The sequence below is a fragment of the Cornus florida genome, unplaced genomic scaffold (genome assembly GCF_030987335.1).
Source record: "Cornus florida cultivar Cherokee Brave unplaced genomic scaffold, ASM3098733v1 CherokeeBrave_3.0.0_Hap2_Chr07, whole genome shotgun sequence".
In the NCBI taxonomy this organism is placed as follows: domain Eukaryota; kingdom Viridiplantae; phylum Streptophyta; class Magnoliopsida; order Cornales; family Cornaceae; genus Cornus; species Cornus florida.
In genome coordinates, this window is record NW_026775577.1 from 9,505,360 (window position 1) to 9,522,462 (window position 17,103).

The 17,103-nt window shown below is 33.9% G+C and overlaps 2 protein-coding genes across 6 annotated transcripts in view; both read left to right on the top strand.

The window, feature by feature from the left end:
• The first annotated feature begins 4,599 nt into the window (after positions 1–4,599).
• Positions 4,600–9,451, top strand: LOC132316077 (uncharacterized). 3 transcript variants are annotated; one of them, XM_059814585.1, is made up of 5 exons: positions 4,600–5,280; positions 5,383–5,427; positions 5,558–5,827; positions 5,931–6,118; positions 8,792–8,960. In XM_059814585.1, exons 1-5 carry the CDS (start codon positions 5,052–5,054, stop codon positions 8,801–8,803), a joined length of 744 nt encoding a protein of 247 aa, XP_059670568.1. In that variant the 5' UTR covers positions 4,600–5,051; the 3' UTR covers positions 8,804–8,960. The 3 variants fall into 3 exon arrangements, with proteins under 3 accessions (XP_059670568.1, XP_059670567.1, XP_059670566.1); XM_059814584.1 differs by having other exon boundaries at positions 4,611–5,280; positions 5,386–5,427; positions 8,817–9,451; XM_059814583.1 differs by having other exon boundaries at positions 4,620–5,280; positions 8,817–9,451.
• Positions 9,452–14,674: 5,223 nt separating this feature from the next.
• Positions 14,675–17,103, top strand: part of LOC132316078 (uncharacterized) — a 62,932-nt gene continuing 60,503 nt past the window's right edge. For 2 of the 3 annotated variants that reach the window (XM_059814587.1, XM_059814586.1), the window contains exon 1: positions 14,682–15,067. In XM_059814587.1, the coding sequence (XP_059670570.1) occupies positions 14,759–15,067 (309 nt within the window). In that variant the 5' untranslated portion in view covers positions 14,682–14,758. Of the gene's footprint in view, positions 15,068–17,103 lie in introns of all 3 variants that reach the window. The other variant, XR_009483914.1, reaches the window with a different exon arrangement.

Below are 17,103 nucleotides of genomic sequence, written 5' to 3' on the forward strand. Positions count from 1 at the left end.
TTGACGCTCCCACTTTGCTCCTATAGGGAATTTCACAATTTTTAATTTCCGAAGACGAGGAAGTAGCACTAGATAGGCTCCCTTGGTGGTACACGTATTACAGTTACATGTATGTACACGCATGTGTGTGTGTATAATAGTGTGTTTGTATGAGATAACCATTGAAAGCTTAACTTGAGAAAATCATACTCCTCTTAACCCTCACCACCCAAATCTGAGAGCAGAAACACACATCTTTTTTATCCGTCAATCTCTGAGCTGGGTTTCCAAAGTGCACAAACCCAGTGGCCGTTGGGGATGAGAAAGTGCATGATTTTTCAGTCACCCAATGAAGATCCACGTGATGAAAAGTACTTGTAAGAAGGATGTCCCATGTCCAAACACAATTCTGTTCCCTGTGGCCCTAATGAATCGACTAACACTTAATCTTGCAGGAGGCCACCAGGGGACCAGCCTACTGATTAAAAGACAAAAAGAACCAATATCCGTTGACAATATAGGATCACTGATCATCCTCATTAGTTATTGAAACGGTAAACGCTTCTCTGTGCCTTTGTTTTGGACCAACCTGTGAATAGCTTTTGGTGCCATTGTTTTTTCTTCTGTGAGGTTCAATTGTTCGTAGAGCTTAAGTGACGTCGGTCCAAGTCCTTGGGGGGAATTTCTCTATTTGACTGTTGTATGGTATGCATCAATTATAAGACACATGGAATTGGTAATTTGGTACCATAGATTTGAAATTGGAGATTGGAGGCTTCAATTCCAAATTTATCAAATATCCCCTGATATGCTTTGGTTTTGGAGTTGAAATTTGATCCCAAATGTGCTAGAAGACGTTAGATGGCAACATTTGATGTATGCATTTTATGATTTAATTGTCATTTTTGTTTTGATTTTGACTTAATTCCAAAATCTATACCCATGTTAGAATGTTGACGTGAGATTATATAGATCGTGTCTGCATGTCCTTCCATACCCTCGAGAAAGGGTGAGGTGTATAAAGCTTTGGTATGGGCCAGTCGTTATTATTGTTCTGCAAAGTCATATGGACAAAATCCACAATACAACAAAAAGATATTTTCGGGTTGGAAACGTTCTTTTCTTCCTTCAATCATATAGACCATTTTTGAATGGTTGTTATGTACAAGAATGTATAAAGTGGAATAATTAATAAATTATTATTTATTTATTTATGCAAGAAATTTGCGTATCCATTTGACTCCTTGGAGTGAAATCTCATTCTGAAAAAATTTGGATGGAAGGGAGAGAAGAAGGAATGAATAAGACATTGTTACAGAAGAGATTATGTTATTCTCTTTTTTTGTTCGGTTTGATGGAACAAAAAATAATAAGCTCATAATTTGTTGTCTTCTTAAAAGAAGAAAAAAGAGTTTTTACCATTATACCAATCATTATCTATAATATATAATATTGTAATTTAAAAATTGTATAATTTTGGATAGTATTGTATTTCAAAACTTCCATAATAACACTACTTGTATTCTCTCTTCTCTTCCATTCATATTTAATTTGTAAAAGAAAAGAGAAAAAAAAGATGTCATCCCTCCTATTATCATTTCTATTATTGTCTCCTCTGTTACGATAGAAATAATCCTTATTTTTCCTCCACTCCTATTTCTTCTCTTTTGCCCAACAAAACATAAAAAGATCAAATTGGTTCAAGAAATTTGTAAAATTTTATTATACGTAGAAATTAACAGTTTGTATTTTTTGTGTCATGTTTTCTTTTCATGGTTATTAACAAGTAGAAAATTAATTTGTTAAAATTACAAGGCCTCGAGATGTCTCACTAGAGTAAAATTATCTTGACAATTGGAGAGATCATGTACTCCATTAAGGGTGAGAATTTCATCGTTAAGTGATGAGAGTGGAAGCAGCAGGTGGACAACCAGATGATGCAATCTCATCGCTCTTGGTGGAGTACAAGGTCCGCTCGAGCATGGGAGAGGATCACAAATATTACATGTCAAGTCTAGATTCAAGGGAGTAGATTATTCTCTATTTTGATGTTTTATAAGTTAAATACTTTTTGTCAAGTAAAATTTCTTAAAATTTAGCAATTTATACTTCTATTAATTAACAATATTGTGCCTTTCATGATTTTGTGTGTGTGAAATTCTGAATCCATAGTGACATAAAATTCAGTTGCAGTAATGCAGATGAAATTGAACTTGATGATAAAATCATGGAGTAAATCATCGACTTCTCTCTCTCTATACATACGTACATATATATGTATCACACACACATGTACATATACAATTATTACACCTGAACACAACAGTGCCTTTTTTCTCTCTTTTTTTTTAGAAACATTGAAATGGAATAAGACAAATGACAGGAAATGAAAATGTAATACCTCAAAACTATATATTTGGAAATTAAATGAAACTACTGGATCCCCTTATCCCTGTCATGAAACCTACTTGTGCATGTACGTGAGACAAAACTGACGGTCGAGACGAGTTCAGAGTGGGACCCATCTACATTCATAATTGGATCGTAGGGCCATAAATTTGGGTCCCCCACTATTTATTCAAATTCCATGATCATGATCATGATAACGACAATCACATGTCATGCAACAACATGCACACATACACAAATATTCTCTCTCCCCATTCCCACTCTCTCTCTCTCTCTATAATCTATACATAATATCTATCTATACATAATATCTATCTTCACTGTGCGAGCTTTCCAACCCATAACGAAAACAACCCCACTGTGATGTCCACTTTCATCAACTTTGGAGTTCTCGTTCAAATAACCAATTTTATTGGAGCTTTTGTTCAAATTGTCACAAAATTTTATTTGCTTCGTTATATTAATAATTTAAAGTTCTTGCATTAACGATGTAATATTGTCAAATTTGTCAAAATAATTTCTCTTTCTGTAATATAATTGTGATTTACAAAATTCTCTCTTCATATATATATATATATATATATATATATATATATATATATATTGTAATTTAGGTATCAAATTGTAACCTCGGATGCCAAAAGTGCCAAATAATGTAACTGGACATGTCAACAAAAAGAAGAACACAAATGCGTAAAGTCGGTCATTATTTGAAATCAAGGTATTGCAACTCATGATACCATATGGTGGTGCTATCTTCTTACCCCATTCAATTTATATGGAGACAGTTAGGTAGTGAGTATCTTATCGAATATTGAAAAAAGAATGCATATATATATATATGCATTCTAATAAACTTTCAGACTAGGAAAACACTTATACATATTATTTGCAACTAAACTCATATGGGAATAGGGGGGAGGGGATTCTTTGCGCTGTCTCGTTTTGGTGTACAGGCATCGAGTCCAACGTAAGTCTCGTGTTGGGAGTTTCACACACCTGTTTGGTCATACGGAATTTCCTTCAAAAAAGAAAAAATTGAGTGCACCCGACGCAATGTGTAATGGACTCATTCGAGTTGTACGTATTATACACAAACGGACACGTGTTGTACACCTACGGCTCGAATGCGCGGGTGCCTAGAATAAAACAATATCTATTCCTTCCAAGGGGATCCAGGTCCAAGTTATACATAGCGGAATCACATAGCTTTGACTATGATTGGCAGTACTCCAATGGAATAAGTTTTTGCACTGGTTGATACTTGGCTAACCTAGAGAATTAAAGAAGACAGTTGTGACCTAGTTTTCGGATGGACCAGGATGAACGTGGGAATCCAAATGGTGGTGCCCATTGTACAGGAATTGATGGACACGCGTGGCCATCAGTCTATTTTCTGCCTGCAACAACACCCCATCACCTTACCCTACCCTACCATTGAAATGGCCACCACAACATACGTATGCAATGCAATATATGGTTTTTGTTCCTCACCTATACCCATATTAATTGTAGCCCGGAACAAATTGCAATCCTAATTTTTTTTTTTTTTTTTTTTTTTAATGTTACGTTTGGAAATGTCGAATTGACGACGCTTTGATTAAGCCAATTAGAATTGAAATTAGAAAAAAAAAAAAAAAAAAATTATTTTGAAACTCGAACTAAATTTCCTCTAATCAAGCACCGATTTGATGCAAAATTACACACTAACGGAACTAAGAGTACTCAATCGAGAGCCGAAAGGGGTTAAAGTAAAATTTATTACATGATTTTGGATTCATTAGTTCCGAACCATTAATCAGTTGACATGTAAATAAATATGTAAGTTAAAGTATTACCATTCAAAAGATGTCACAACTTTTATTTTAATTTATTTTTTTATTTTGACAAGAATGTTAGGGATTAATGGTTAGTTAATTGTTACAGGGGAGAAAAACTTATTTGTGCCCGTTGGAGGGTGCAATGGGTTCATCCAATCGTTCATTACCGGTGTGTATAATACACGCGCTAGTGTATATATTATATGAACGATCCAAATGCATACAACAGACGCAAAAAAGTTTTTCTCGAGAAAAGGGTGCAAGGCCCAAACACAAGCTAGAACAGACTCAACACAGGGAGCAAACCAACACTAGCAAAGGGTGTGCAAGTTGGAAATTGCCTTTTCTAAAAATTTTGCTTCAGTCAATGAACAAAAAATTTCACCTTCTTGCCACACGCTAAACCTTGCCTTGCTATATAGCAACTCTTTTGTTTCTTCTTCAAATAATAACAAAAGATTAAACGTCATCTGACTTTCCTAGTTGTATAAATCTACACTATATATATATATATATATACATAGTATAGATTCCTAGTTGTGCTTTAGTTCCAACTTTTTTCCTTTGCACTGTGTCTTTGGTGTGTAATTAGGATCAAGTTGCAGTAAGAACTCTCGTATCCCAAGGGTGTTTGCTATTTATGGTTATATAACAATCAGTGACTAAACTTAAGCTAGAAAACAAAATTAACTGATTAGAAAGATTTTATAGACATATTTTACGCATTTGCTGATTTTCCAACCAGTGATTTTTAAACTTACACCCCTATAAAAATGTTACAAAGTTGAGTAGGAGGAGGAGGAGGAGGTGGAAAAGAAACCGAAGCAATAAAAGCTTGCTTTCATGGCATCTACCATGGAGCAATCTCCTCTTAGTACAAGCACTTCACGACGACGAGACGAGCCTGAGTTCAACTTAAGAGAATGGGCTCTCAAGTCTCGAATCAGCCGCGAAAACACGAGATCAAGAAGGTTCTCAGCATCAAATATCATTAGAAGGGAAGACACCAGGTCTTTCAGATCAAACATAACCATTTCCAGCACTCCTTCTTCTCCTGGCTACTCTTTAAAAGGTACCTTCTTTTCTACAAGCCTATCACCAATATATATATATGCAAATGATGAGCTTGGTTTTGATGTATTGCTTATCTTGAAATTTCTCGTCTTTTTCCCAGAAGAGATCGATCCGTCAACCTACTCATTCACTACTGCTCTAAAAGGTACGTATTAGGTATCAATATGTTAGAAACTCGTGACTCTCGATTGATGAAATGGTACCTCTACTTCCATAAAAAAAGAAAAAAGAAAAAAGAAAAAAAGCGCGAATTCATGGTTTTCGTGTTAATGCAGCATTGCAGGCGAGATCGGTTTATAGTTGGGAGTGCTTATCACCAGATGGTTTTGCTTTAAACTCCAAGTGGAATGAAGCTGAGAAATATATCTGCAACCCTTTATCAGGGGAAGTTCCAATGGAGTGTTTGTCGGCGAAAACACTTAGTGGAAGATTAACAAGCAGACTTGCAATGTCAGCACCTCTGATCTACCCTTCTCACTCAAGATTAGCTCATACAAATTCTTCTCTCACTCTACATGAAAATGACGTCCACATTCCAATTCAAGGTCTTAAAACTCTTCTTTAATTTGTATATATTTCTAGTCATATATATATATATATCCATTTCATTATATTTAATTATATGTCTCTCTTTTTGTTTCATTGAAGAGAAGAAAGAGTGGAGCATGAATACTAGAGATGTGGGGACTCAAAGCACACCACCTGACCTTAGTTCAAGTAGTAGTCCTAGCCCTGCTTCAACTCCTCCCATTGAAGAAAGATCGATCAAGCGAGGCGACGCGGTCATCGGAGATTCACCCTTTTCTAACATTGCAAAAACCAAGTCTGAGGAAGAGGTACATTCTTGAAAAATTTCCCATGAATTGCTTCACACATACACACACACACAAAACTTGTGTTTCATTTATTGCCATCTCAGTAACCAAATAATTTTGCATCATTTCTTCTTCTCTTTCTTAAATTCCTTTCCGCATTTTTAGAGTCACTTTATTAAAATCACGACGCGTTTAACTCTTTTTTTTTTTTTTTTGTCCAACAAATTCTTCTTCCCAACTAAAACTTTTCTATGGAATTTATGGCCATCAAGAGCAGAGCTGCTTTTATAAAATGTGCAAAAATGTTTTAGAGTGCTGGTTCTTTTTGTAGCTTGAAATCAAGGGGCTTCAAAAAGGGTTATTCCTAAATTGATTGGTTTTAAAAGCTGAGTTTTGGTCCAAATTTTCTTTGCCTATGTCACAATCTGGTCTATAAATTACTCTGCAATTAAAGTATATATCTTAGAGGCTATTAGTAGTTTCATTCCAAAAATTGCATTATGACTGAAAAAGTGCATTATTTTTCCTTTTCCAAACTTTTCCATTACTTTATTACACTAGGCAATCATATCTCAATCCTTATCTTACCATTCATTTTATATTTGAAATTAAATTATCTGATATATATATATATATATATATATATATATATATATATATATTTGATGAAAGCAATTAAATAACTTTCACAAGTAACTTTAGAGCATGTTCACTCGGCATCGGTTGCGAGCGCGGTATAACGGACTCAGATAAAGTCAGTGTAAATTGATCGATACGAATCGTGTATCAAGCCTAAAAAATAATTACGCATCGATCAATACATCGCCGTACTAGACGATACTAATAACCTTGGACTGCATGTATAGGTGATCATTTGAAATAACCTAGACCAACCAATTCCTAGCTTCATTTTTGAATTTGCTCCTGTGTGTGTCACACACACACACACAGTATTGCCACTTGATAAATGGAGTTTCTCTGAAGGGAGAGATTGCATGATTGATGTCATATAATTAGGCAATGCCCTTCCAAGGTGGGGGGCCTCATAATTGTTGGGCCCATGTGGCTTAAAGGACATGTATGAATCAAAAGTTTACACCCAAATGTCTTGCTTTTCTAGCACCCTATACTTCTGTGCTTGTCTTTTTTTCCAGAGAATCATTTTTCTTTTTACCTGGCAAGAAAGCATCTATTCATAGGCCATAAATACAGAATATCCCCTTTTTGGTAAATTCAAAACAAAAATAATCCCAGCACAAAACTGTTTTCCATTTTTACCATCAACTAGTTTTTGGCCCCTACATTGTTTTTTTTCTTTCTTCTCAAGTACTCTGTCAAGATGCTTCAATGCAAAATTTTTTGAGTTTTCAATTTATCCTTTGTCCAGGAGGGTGGACCTTGGTGCAACTATAAGGTTGCTTCCTTGTGATCTGGTGGTCACGAGTTTGAATAAAGAAACAGTCTTTTCGTTGTGGAAGTAAGATTACGTATGTGTGTCCATACTTAGAATAGGACTAGTCTTTTTTAAAAAAAAAAAAAATTCAGTCTCTCTGTTGCTGAAGTAAGATTACGTATATCCGCCGATGCTGCTTAGACCACGTAGAAGCCTCGTTTAGTAGACTAATTTTTTTTTGTTTTTTGGGATTCTTAATCCCGTTATTTTTTTTTTTTAAAAAAAAAAACATGTGTTTCAAGGGGTTTATAAAGTGAAGGGCTGAAAAATAACTATGAGGTAGTCACATCATTAATTTTGGTTAAATGTATGTTGATGCAGTGAATAAGTTGAACACACTCTTAAGGAATTATCCAATCCAATCAATAGTAACTATTTTATGAGGCAAAATTTTCTGACAAAAAGGGAATGAATTCAGAGAAGGCTCCAGACAACAAAAAAACATGACAAGAAAGCCAAATCTGCAAATTGATTGGGTCAAGAGAATCTAATCTTTTGCAGAATAATATCTATAAACAAAGTGATAACAAACCTCAGACTTTGAACAGATCATGAAATTTTGGAGGTCTGCTCTTTGATTAAGTGTTAGGAAATCCATAAATTCCAACCCAGCATTTTAGAACTTCAACCAGAGTCCTCAATCTTGGCTCATACAAGCTAAGTTGGATGATTTGGGATAAAATCAATCTTGACTCATCCATGCTTACATTGAAAATATATATATTTTTAATTATTAAAGGGGAGGCATGGTGTTCGAGCCTCACTGGACACATTGGGTGTGTGTATTTGCTTGGCAGCTATAAACTCCGATTTGAAATACCATAAACTTTTAGGAGGTAGCCTGGCAACTTTTTTTTTTTTTTTGAGCTTGTAAGGTATGGTAATTTCAAGAGGGTTATTTATTTATCTTGGGTAAGTTCAAGAGGTAAACTTTGGTAGCTAGTTATAATTTCATAAAGCAGTCAAATTTCTTCCTAAAATTCAAAACACATACAATCTCAATAGTTGATTCACCTGTAAGTTCAAAAGGGTTGATTCTTGTTTGTGTTTGGTTCAAAATTTAGGTACCTAGTTATTATTTCACAAAGCAGTCAAAAACTTCTTCCAGAAATTCAAACACAAAACAATCAAATCTGACACTGATTAAACACTCAAATAGTTGATTCACACGTACTAATTTTAACCATATTTGGCCATGAAGTTGAGTGTGACATGCATATGGTGTCTGACACTAATGTCAGAACATTATGTGAGTTGCATGTGCAGGTTGAAGTGAAAGTTACAGGTGATAAAGAAGAAACAAAAAGCAGCGAGGAAGAAGATCAAGGAGAGAAGGCAAAGCAAAAGGGCAGGTGCAAGCAAGGTGGTTGCTTGTCATGGAGGAGTTTGTGGATGAGAAGAAGGCAGAGAGATAAACACAAACCGAGAAAGAAAATTATTTTTTGCCACCAAATTAACGGGTGCTAAATATATTTTCTCGAGCAAGCGTTCCTCTGTAAGGACGGTTATGATCACTGACACGTTTTTTCTCTCCGTCAATATAATTGTTTCTATATTTATGTCCTATTTCAATTTCTCTTCAGAGACATTGGAAAGTAGATGAAATTGTATCGGACGACCGTGATCACTGACATGTTATCTCTCCCTTATTTCTATATCTATGTCCTATCTCACTTTTCTCTTCAGAGATATTGGTAAGTAGTGAGTCTTTCTTGATGGGGAGAATAGAGCAATCATGAATGAACAGAGAGGGGAAGGAATCTGTCATGCATGGTTGTTTTTGGTTTTGTGGTTGTAGTAGCTAGTGGAATGGTGATGTAATGTTTTGTTCTTATTTTGGTGGAATTGGTTCCAGCTTGGGAATCACGTGCATGCTCCTTTTTTTGGTTGGAAACAGAAAACACACAATCTCTCTCTCTCTCTCTCACACACACTGAGGAAACAAACACCCTTCCATGGAATCATTTCAGTCCTTTTTTTAGCCTGTATATTCATGGAGAGTGACTGTGTTTTTGCAGTTGAGCAATTGTATACGAGGAACAAAAATCATCTATAGTATACTACATTTGGCAATCGAATTATCCAAAATGTGTCGCATAACCAACTTATCATCACAGTCAAAACGTCAGCGTTTTGCTCTTCAAATATTCTGCACTATTAAAGTCAAAATTTTACAACTTTTAATTCGAAATTGCACAATTTTTTCCCCCATATAATGGTGAGATTGACACTTCTGGTTTAGTGCCGCCAAAATCTAAAATACTTCGAGATGATGTGCGTTTTAAGGGAGGGTAGGATAATTTATGCTATTGTACTACTTTCACATTAGAAAAAGGATAAAATAATCATTTTATAAAATTTAGTTTACAAGTCTATTGGAAATAAAATGACTTAAGGATGTTGTTGAACATATGAGCCAAATTTTTAAAAATGTAAAAAAAATATAAGTAAAGCCGTGTATAATTTATCAAAAAATAAATGTAGTAAAGTCACAGGTGCTTGCCTTTCTTACTATAGTTACAAGTTCCATTTATATTTCCGGATGCTATATTAATTAGGAGTGACCAAAGCTAGGCACAATTTGCTCATCCAGAAAATGAATTTGCTTATTAATTATGAATTGGTGTTTGAATTTGGTGTTTAAAAATATCTGGGGAAAAAATATTATAAATTAATAAGATTTTGCAAAGATGGTTGGGATCTGAAAAAAGAAAAGAAAAGAAAAGAAATATGACATGTAGAATTAAAAAGACAGAAATATTTACTGTACTTTTTTTTTCTCCTTAAGAAATATCTCCTTTACTTTTGTATAATTTATTTTTCAAAATTTTTTCTCTGCTAAATATAAAGGAACTTTCTGAGAGCATCTCCAATGCTAAAAGCTATTTTTGCAAGTCAAATCTATCTTTTGACAGGTGCTACAATGTCAAAATGTTACAATTCTGCTACAATGGTGCATTTCATACAAAATGCTATTTTTTGACACAACCACCATTCTTTTTCAACTACCATACCCACCATTCATATTTGTATCAGTAATATTAATATTAGGCACATTTCAAGTAAAGTTGTAGACATTAGAAGGAAACTAAAATTAAACATAATTAAAAAGAAACAAAAATCTAAAATATCTGGTCAAAAAATGACCAATATATATATATATATATATATATATATATATATAAATTTATATATTTGATTATATTATTATATAATTTTTTTTATATAAATTTTGTTTTCTTTTTTGAAATTCATATATATTTTATATATTTGATTATATTATTATTAAAAATATATATATTTTTAGGGCAAATCATTTCAGCCTTATCCAATTGCCTCCATCTCTATTCTCATTCTCAACTTTGAAATTGCCCCCTCTCTCTCCCTGTGCAACTGCAAATTACAAAATCAACAAGAATCAGAAGTTCAAAACCCATATCTTTCACTTTTCATCGCCCGATGTTCTAGTTTGGGTTCGCCGTTCGCAAGCTTCAGCCGCTGTCTCTCAACTCTCAAGCTTGCCCCCCTCTCTCTCTGCAACTGCTAACTTGTACGTATGGGTTTTATTTTAATTTTTTTTTCTAAATCAACTAATCAGGGTCTATAATTCTTGTTTTGCAAACTAAATCCTTTTTAAGTATGTACAAAAATCTCAAAGATTCATCAAAATAATAAAGAACATTTAAATACGAAACACATAATGACTAACAAGTGTGAGCAAACCCCAGATAGAAATTTTGAGTTTTTCAACAAAATTTACAGATCTGAGAAGATATAAATATCGACAGCGACCGGATAAATTCTCAGATCTATATTTTCTCTTCCCCTCTCATCCTCATATATGTATGTGTATATATATATATATATATACACATACATATATGAGGATGAGAGGGGAAGAGAAAATATAGATCTGAGAATTTATCCGGTCGCTGTCGATAATCGTTGTCGTTGCAGATGAGAGGGAGAGAGAGACAATAGGGCAACGCAACCACAGAATAGACAGAAATAAAGAGCTGTTCCAAACGGCATCGTACAAAAAGAGAGAAGACTTGGATAGAGTTACAAAATCGTTCCAAACGGCGTCGTACAGAGAGAGAAGACTTGCCAAAAAAAATTGGCAGCTCCTATATCTGAGAGGAAATTTGACATTTTTAAAATTTGAGAGCCCAAATGAAAGCCCATTGAAGAGCTCACTTTTTACACCTTTTTCAAATTTTGAGTTTAGCAGCCCAAATGAATCCGATGCTCTAAGCCGGTCATCAAATTATAGAGAACAATACCTTTACAGAGATATTATTACATATTGGTTCGTTTGTTTGAGGGTAAAGAAAGTATTTTATGTGGTTTTTGGTATTTGGTTATCGTAAAATATTTACGAAAAAAAAATTATTAAAACTTAATAAAAATAACTTATTCATCAATTTTCGACAAATTATTTTATACACCCCCATCTAATGGATTTGACTTTCACCTTTGGCAAACAAAAAAAATTATATATATTACCTAAAAATATATATATTTCTTGAAAAAAAAAATATTTTGAAACAAACGCAGCGACAACTTAAAATAAATATTGTTTTTTCACAATCTACATCACATAAATAGAGTTAATGGGCTTTATGTCATTTTACACCGGGCCAAGTGAAGTGAAATAAGTCTTGTCCAATTAGGTTTTTATTGGCTTTTATTATAATTGTTTATATTTGACCACTTGATTGATAAATAGAACTGTTACAAGAGGTATCAGTTGATGCACTCACATTTATGAATCCAAATACTAGAACTTGGTGAGATTCTAATATATAAAGTTGCATTCATGAATTCAGAAAAATCATATGATGTGACAAGATTTTGTAAGCAAATTACAATAGCATTCTTTAAAGTTTTGATAAATTACAAAGATATATATATATATATATATATATATATATATATATATATATATATTGTATATTAATTGGACATTTCTTAAATTTGTATGTGTGCTATTTATTATGAGTTTGAGCGTGAAAAGATAATAGTGCCTTCATTTTCATACGATGAGATAATAAAGTTATTTTTTACAATATTTAGTTAACATGTGTGTTGAAAAGAAAACACTATAAATATTATGCATCAAAATAATAAACGCTGAACTATCATATGTGTGTAATATATCCAACCTTCCAAAAAAGTATAAATTTACTTTTAAGTTTTTTGAGCAAGTATTGATGAAATTTTTTATTTTCTATTATGGCTGTCATTACTCCAATAGAATTATTTAAAGAGTTTTGAAGTCCCTGAAAAGAGCTACTTTCAAAAATTATTTTCTTTCTTACCACCAAGGTAAGTTTAAACTTAACAACAAATGTACGTGTTGCTCCTCCTGCCTTGTTCCTGCTCATCGTTCCAACCACGTTAATTATGTTTGTATTATAATTGTGTCAACTTGTTTAATTAATTATATCGTGTCAGAATTTGAAACTCGTCTTGTTTATTCGATTTAATTACTTAAATTACTAATGTTAGGTCAACAATTTTTATGCAATTTGTGATATCTTCCCAACCAATTTAAGTCAATTTAAGTCGTGAAACTAAAAATGGCATACCAAAGGGTCAAGTGAATGAGTGTGAGTATTTATTTTTTTATTTTTTGTCAAGAAGAAAATGGGAAAAAAAAAATATTTGACATATCAACAAGTTTAAAAAGGCCTTATAAGTATATATTTTGATAACTGTGATTATTTTTGTTATTTTTTTTATTGGCAAACAAACTCACATACACCACACCATTTACACACTCACTTTACTCTTTCAGATACTTGAATCTTCACCGTTCACTTTAAAAAAATTTAAAAAAAATACCACTAAGACCCTTATTATTACTTTTGTCATTCATGTTATGAATTATGATACATCCCATATGACATATTATAATATACTATACATATATAATCTAATGCTCTAATATATAATATTTATAAATTATTAAAACATATTTAATCATTATTTTTTTCTTCTTCTTTTCTCTCTATATTTTGTCTCTCTTTATTGTTTTTCTCTTTAATAAAATCCAAATGCCAAATTTTCTACCTTTTCTTTTTTTGTTTATATTTTATTATTATTTTTTCTTTTCTAAATCATTATTTGTTAATCTCTTCTAACCTATGAAGCACGGACACAGATACGGGATATGGGTACGACACGACACGGATACTACGACAAGGTAAATTTCAAAAAAATAAGACACGGACACGGCGGGGATACGCCTATAAAATTTTATATATATATATATATATATATATATATATATATATATATATTCAAAATATAATTACTAGAATCTTGTACAGAAAAATAAAACAATAATAAAGAACAGAATCAATTTCAATAATTTCATCTCTGTTATAAGAAAAATATAGACAAGACAAAACAGAAAATAAATGAAAAGTAAAATTGATCCAAATTCCAATCGAAGATGTGCAGAAGAGACATAACTATAATGAACTAAATATGTATATAAATAAATATATATATTTTTAGTCTTTCACAAAGTTTTGTTCATGTAACTTAAATATATATATATATATATATATATATCTTGTTCATGAGGAGAGATAATTGAAGAAGAGGAGAGATTGAGAGGGGTGAGAGAAAATAAAATTTGGACATTTTACAGAAGTGTCTGATCGTGTGTCCGAGCCTCGGACACGCGTGTCCAATAAAAAATAATATTTGGACACTTTACAGGTGTCGGTGTCCGAAAAGTATCCGACACGGGTACGGGACCCCTGGGAGGAGTATCCGTGCTTCATAGCTTCTAACATTAAATATTTTAACAAAAATTGCTTCTTTAGCAAATCAAATATCAAATTAATAATTAGTAAACAAGTCAAATATAAATAATTTGTCAAGTTATCCGATTGGCCTAAATGTAAAACTTTATAATGAAAAATACAAAAACTTGAGATAATTTTACAATTGTAAATAAAAAAAAAAATTAAAAAAAGCCAATGGTTACGAGGAGTTTATTATTAGAGTAATTCTCCATCATTTGGAAATTATACCCAGTATTTGATAATAAGAACGGTTGATATCGGAGTGACACGTCATCTCCATTTTGGCGGTTGAGAGTAGATTACAATTGTTCACTCGTTCTGCTCCAAAGGATATAGAAGGAGAGAACAGTGTTTGTAGAGAGACAAAATCTAGAGTGAGAGAGAGCGATGACGATCAAAGCAGCGGCGCCGGCGGTAATGGGAGGAGGCGGCGGAGGAACTGTACTCTGCTCGCACCGAATCGGTCTCTTCAGTCGCAAGTATATTCTCTCTCTAAACCGCCCTTCGTCGACGCTTCCTCGACCTAACCCTCGCACAGGTTTGAGCATCTTCATCAATCAAGAACTCGTTTTCTCCCAATCTCACCACCGTTTGAGACTCAATTTCATCGCCAGAGCCGCTGATTCGACCCAACCTTCCTCCGCCGCCACCGCTGACAAGCCAATTGTGTCTGATGACGAGTTCTCGCTAGCTAAGGTATGGTATATAGTTTGAATTTGTAAAAATTTTCTTCCTTTCGATTTTAACAAATATGCCTATTGTGGAAATTCTGCTCACTTAGGGTTTTTTGGACTGTATTTTTTATTAAGAATTGGAATGAATCAATCTGCGCTTTGTTAGGGGATATAGGCTATACAGAATATGCACACACACATATGCTTATACCATTACTTGAAGTCGAATGAGTTTTATGTTAAGAATTGTTGAATGTGTATGTCGGTTCAGTTATTCTGTATAATGTGGGAGATAATGTCTTCAATTTTGTAGGAGCACATATTATTAAAATTGAGTAGGAAAAGAGAGGATTTTGTATAATTGTATCAAAATTTAACTTTTGCAATATAATGTACCTTGAAGTAGTACCAAAAATGGTTCAAATAATATATTTTTTTTTGATAAGTAAAAATATATTAGAAAAATGTTCAAAAGGGGAACGTGTCCCTAATACACAAAAAAAGAAAACGAAAGAGCAGAAACCAAATCTACGGACCAACAGAGTCCAATAGAACAAAAAAATCATCAATCGAGGAGCAAGCGCTACCTCTAACATAACAGAAAAGAGAGCGAAGAATAAGAGACTTAAGGTTTGCAAAAGACGATTCCTTCCCTTCAAAGTTTCTGTTATTTCTCTCTCTCCAAATACACCACCAAACACGGTGTGGGGTGACTCTCCAAAAATCACGAGCATGACCAGAAACAGGGTAACTTCTCCAAGCGTTAATAAATTGGAAAGAGTGCTTAGGCATTACCCACTGAACGCCAAAAATACTGAATATGAGATTCCAACAATCAGAAGTAACAGGACAATGCATAAGGAGATGGTCCACGGATTCACCAGTAGCTTTACAGAGACAACACCAGTTAACAATGGTATTACCTCTCTTGCGCAGATTATCCAATGTTAGAATTTTTCCCCAGGTAGCAGTCCAAACAGAGAAGGCAACTCTAATAGGACCTTTAGAGCGCCAAATACACTTCCATGGGAAATTATGCCCAATAAAATCAGACAAACACAAGAACATGGATCGAACTTCGTATCTACCATGAAGAGAGGGGGTCCACAAAATATCATCACAACCTCTGCCAACATCCTTCTGTCTATACAACAGGTCCAAAAAGACGTAAACTTCTACTATCTCCCAATCCTGAAAAGAACGCTTAAAACGCACATCTCACGTAACTCCACTGTTATCAAGATGATAACAGTCAATTACGTAAGCATGCTTATTCTCGGCAATGCTAAAGAGATGATGAAAGGAAAGAGACAGCAACTGATCACCACACCATAAATCTTCCCAAAATCTAACATTCATACCATTACGAACCTTGAACCGAATATGGGTGGAAAACACATCCCACCCTTTCCGAATGAACTTCCAAATGCCAACACCCCCAGAAATAGAAACAGGACGAGAGGACCAACCTCCACTCTCCTCCCCAAAACGACACGAGATAACTCTTCTCCATTGTCGATGACGCTCTTTACCGAACCTCCATAACCACTTCCCTAATAAGGCTCTATTAAAAGGGACCAACTTCCGGATACCTAACCCGCCAAACTTCAACGGTTTGCAAACCTACTCCCAATTAACAAGATGATACTTGAACTCTTCTCCTTTTCCACCCCAAAGAAAATCTCTTTGAATTTTTTCAATTCGTTCAACAACAGAGCACGGGATTTGAAACAGAGATAAGAAATATGTGGGAAGGGACGAGAGGGTGCTCTTAATAAGAGTGACCTTCCCCCTTTTGAAAGATACTATTTTTTCCATCCCGCTAATATTTTTTCATACCTGTTAATCACCGGATCCCAAGTCCCCACTCTAATGGAGGAGATTTCCAAAGGTAATCCCAGATAAGGGAGTGGAAAAGCACCTAATCCATACCCAAGAACAGTAGCTAAAGAGGAAATATCGGAAACCTCCCCCATTGGGATAAACACACTCTTTCCAACATTAATCTTAAGACCAGACACTGCTTGGAAGCATGTAAGAATGCACCTCAAATACCTG

What these genes read in the sequence shown, in the direction of transcription:
- LOC132316077 (XM_059814583.1), top strand. Translation starts at nt 5,052, where the DNA reads ATGGCATCTACCATGGAGCAATCTCCTCTTAGTACAAGCACTTCACGA. An exon ending in TCCTGGCTACTCTTTAAAAG is followed by an intron (nt 5,281 to 5,382) that starts GTACCTTCTTTT and finishes TCTTTTTCCCAG; the next exon opens with AAGAGATCGATCCGTCAACC. An exon ending in ATTCACTACTGCTCTAAAAG is followed by an intron (nt 5,428 to 5,557) that starts GTACGTATTAGG and finishes GTGTTAATGCAG; the next exon opens with CATTGCAGGCGAGATCGGTT.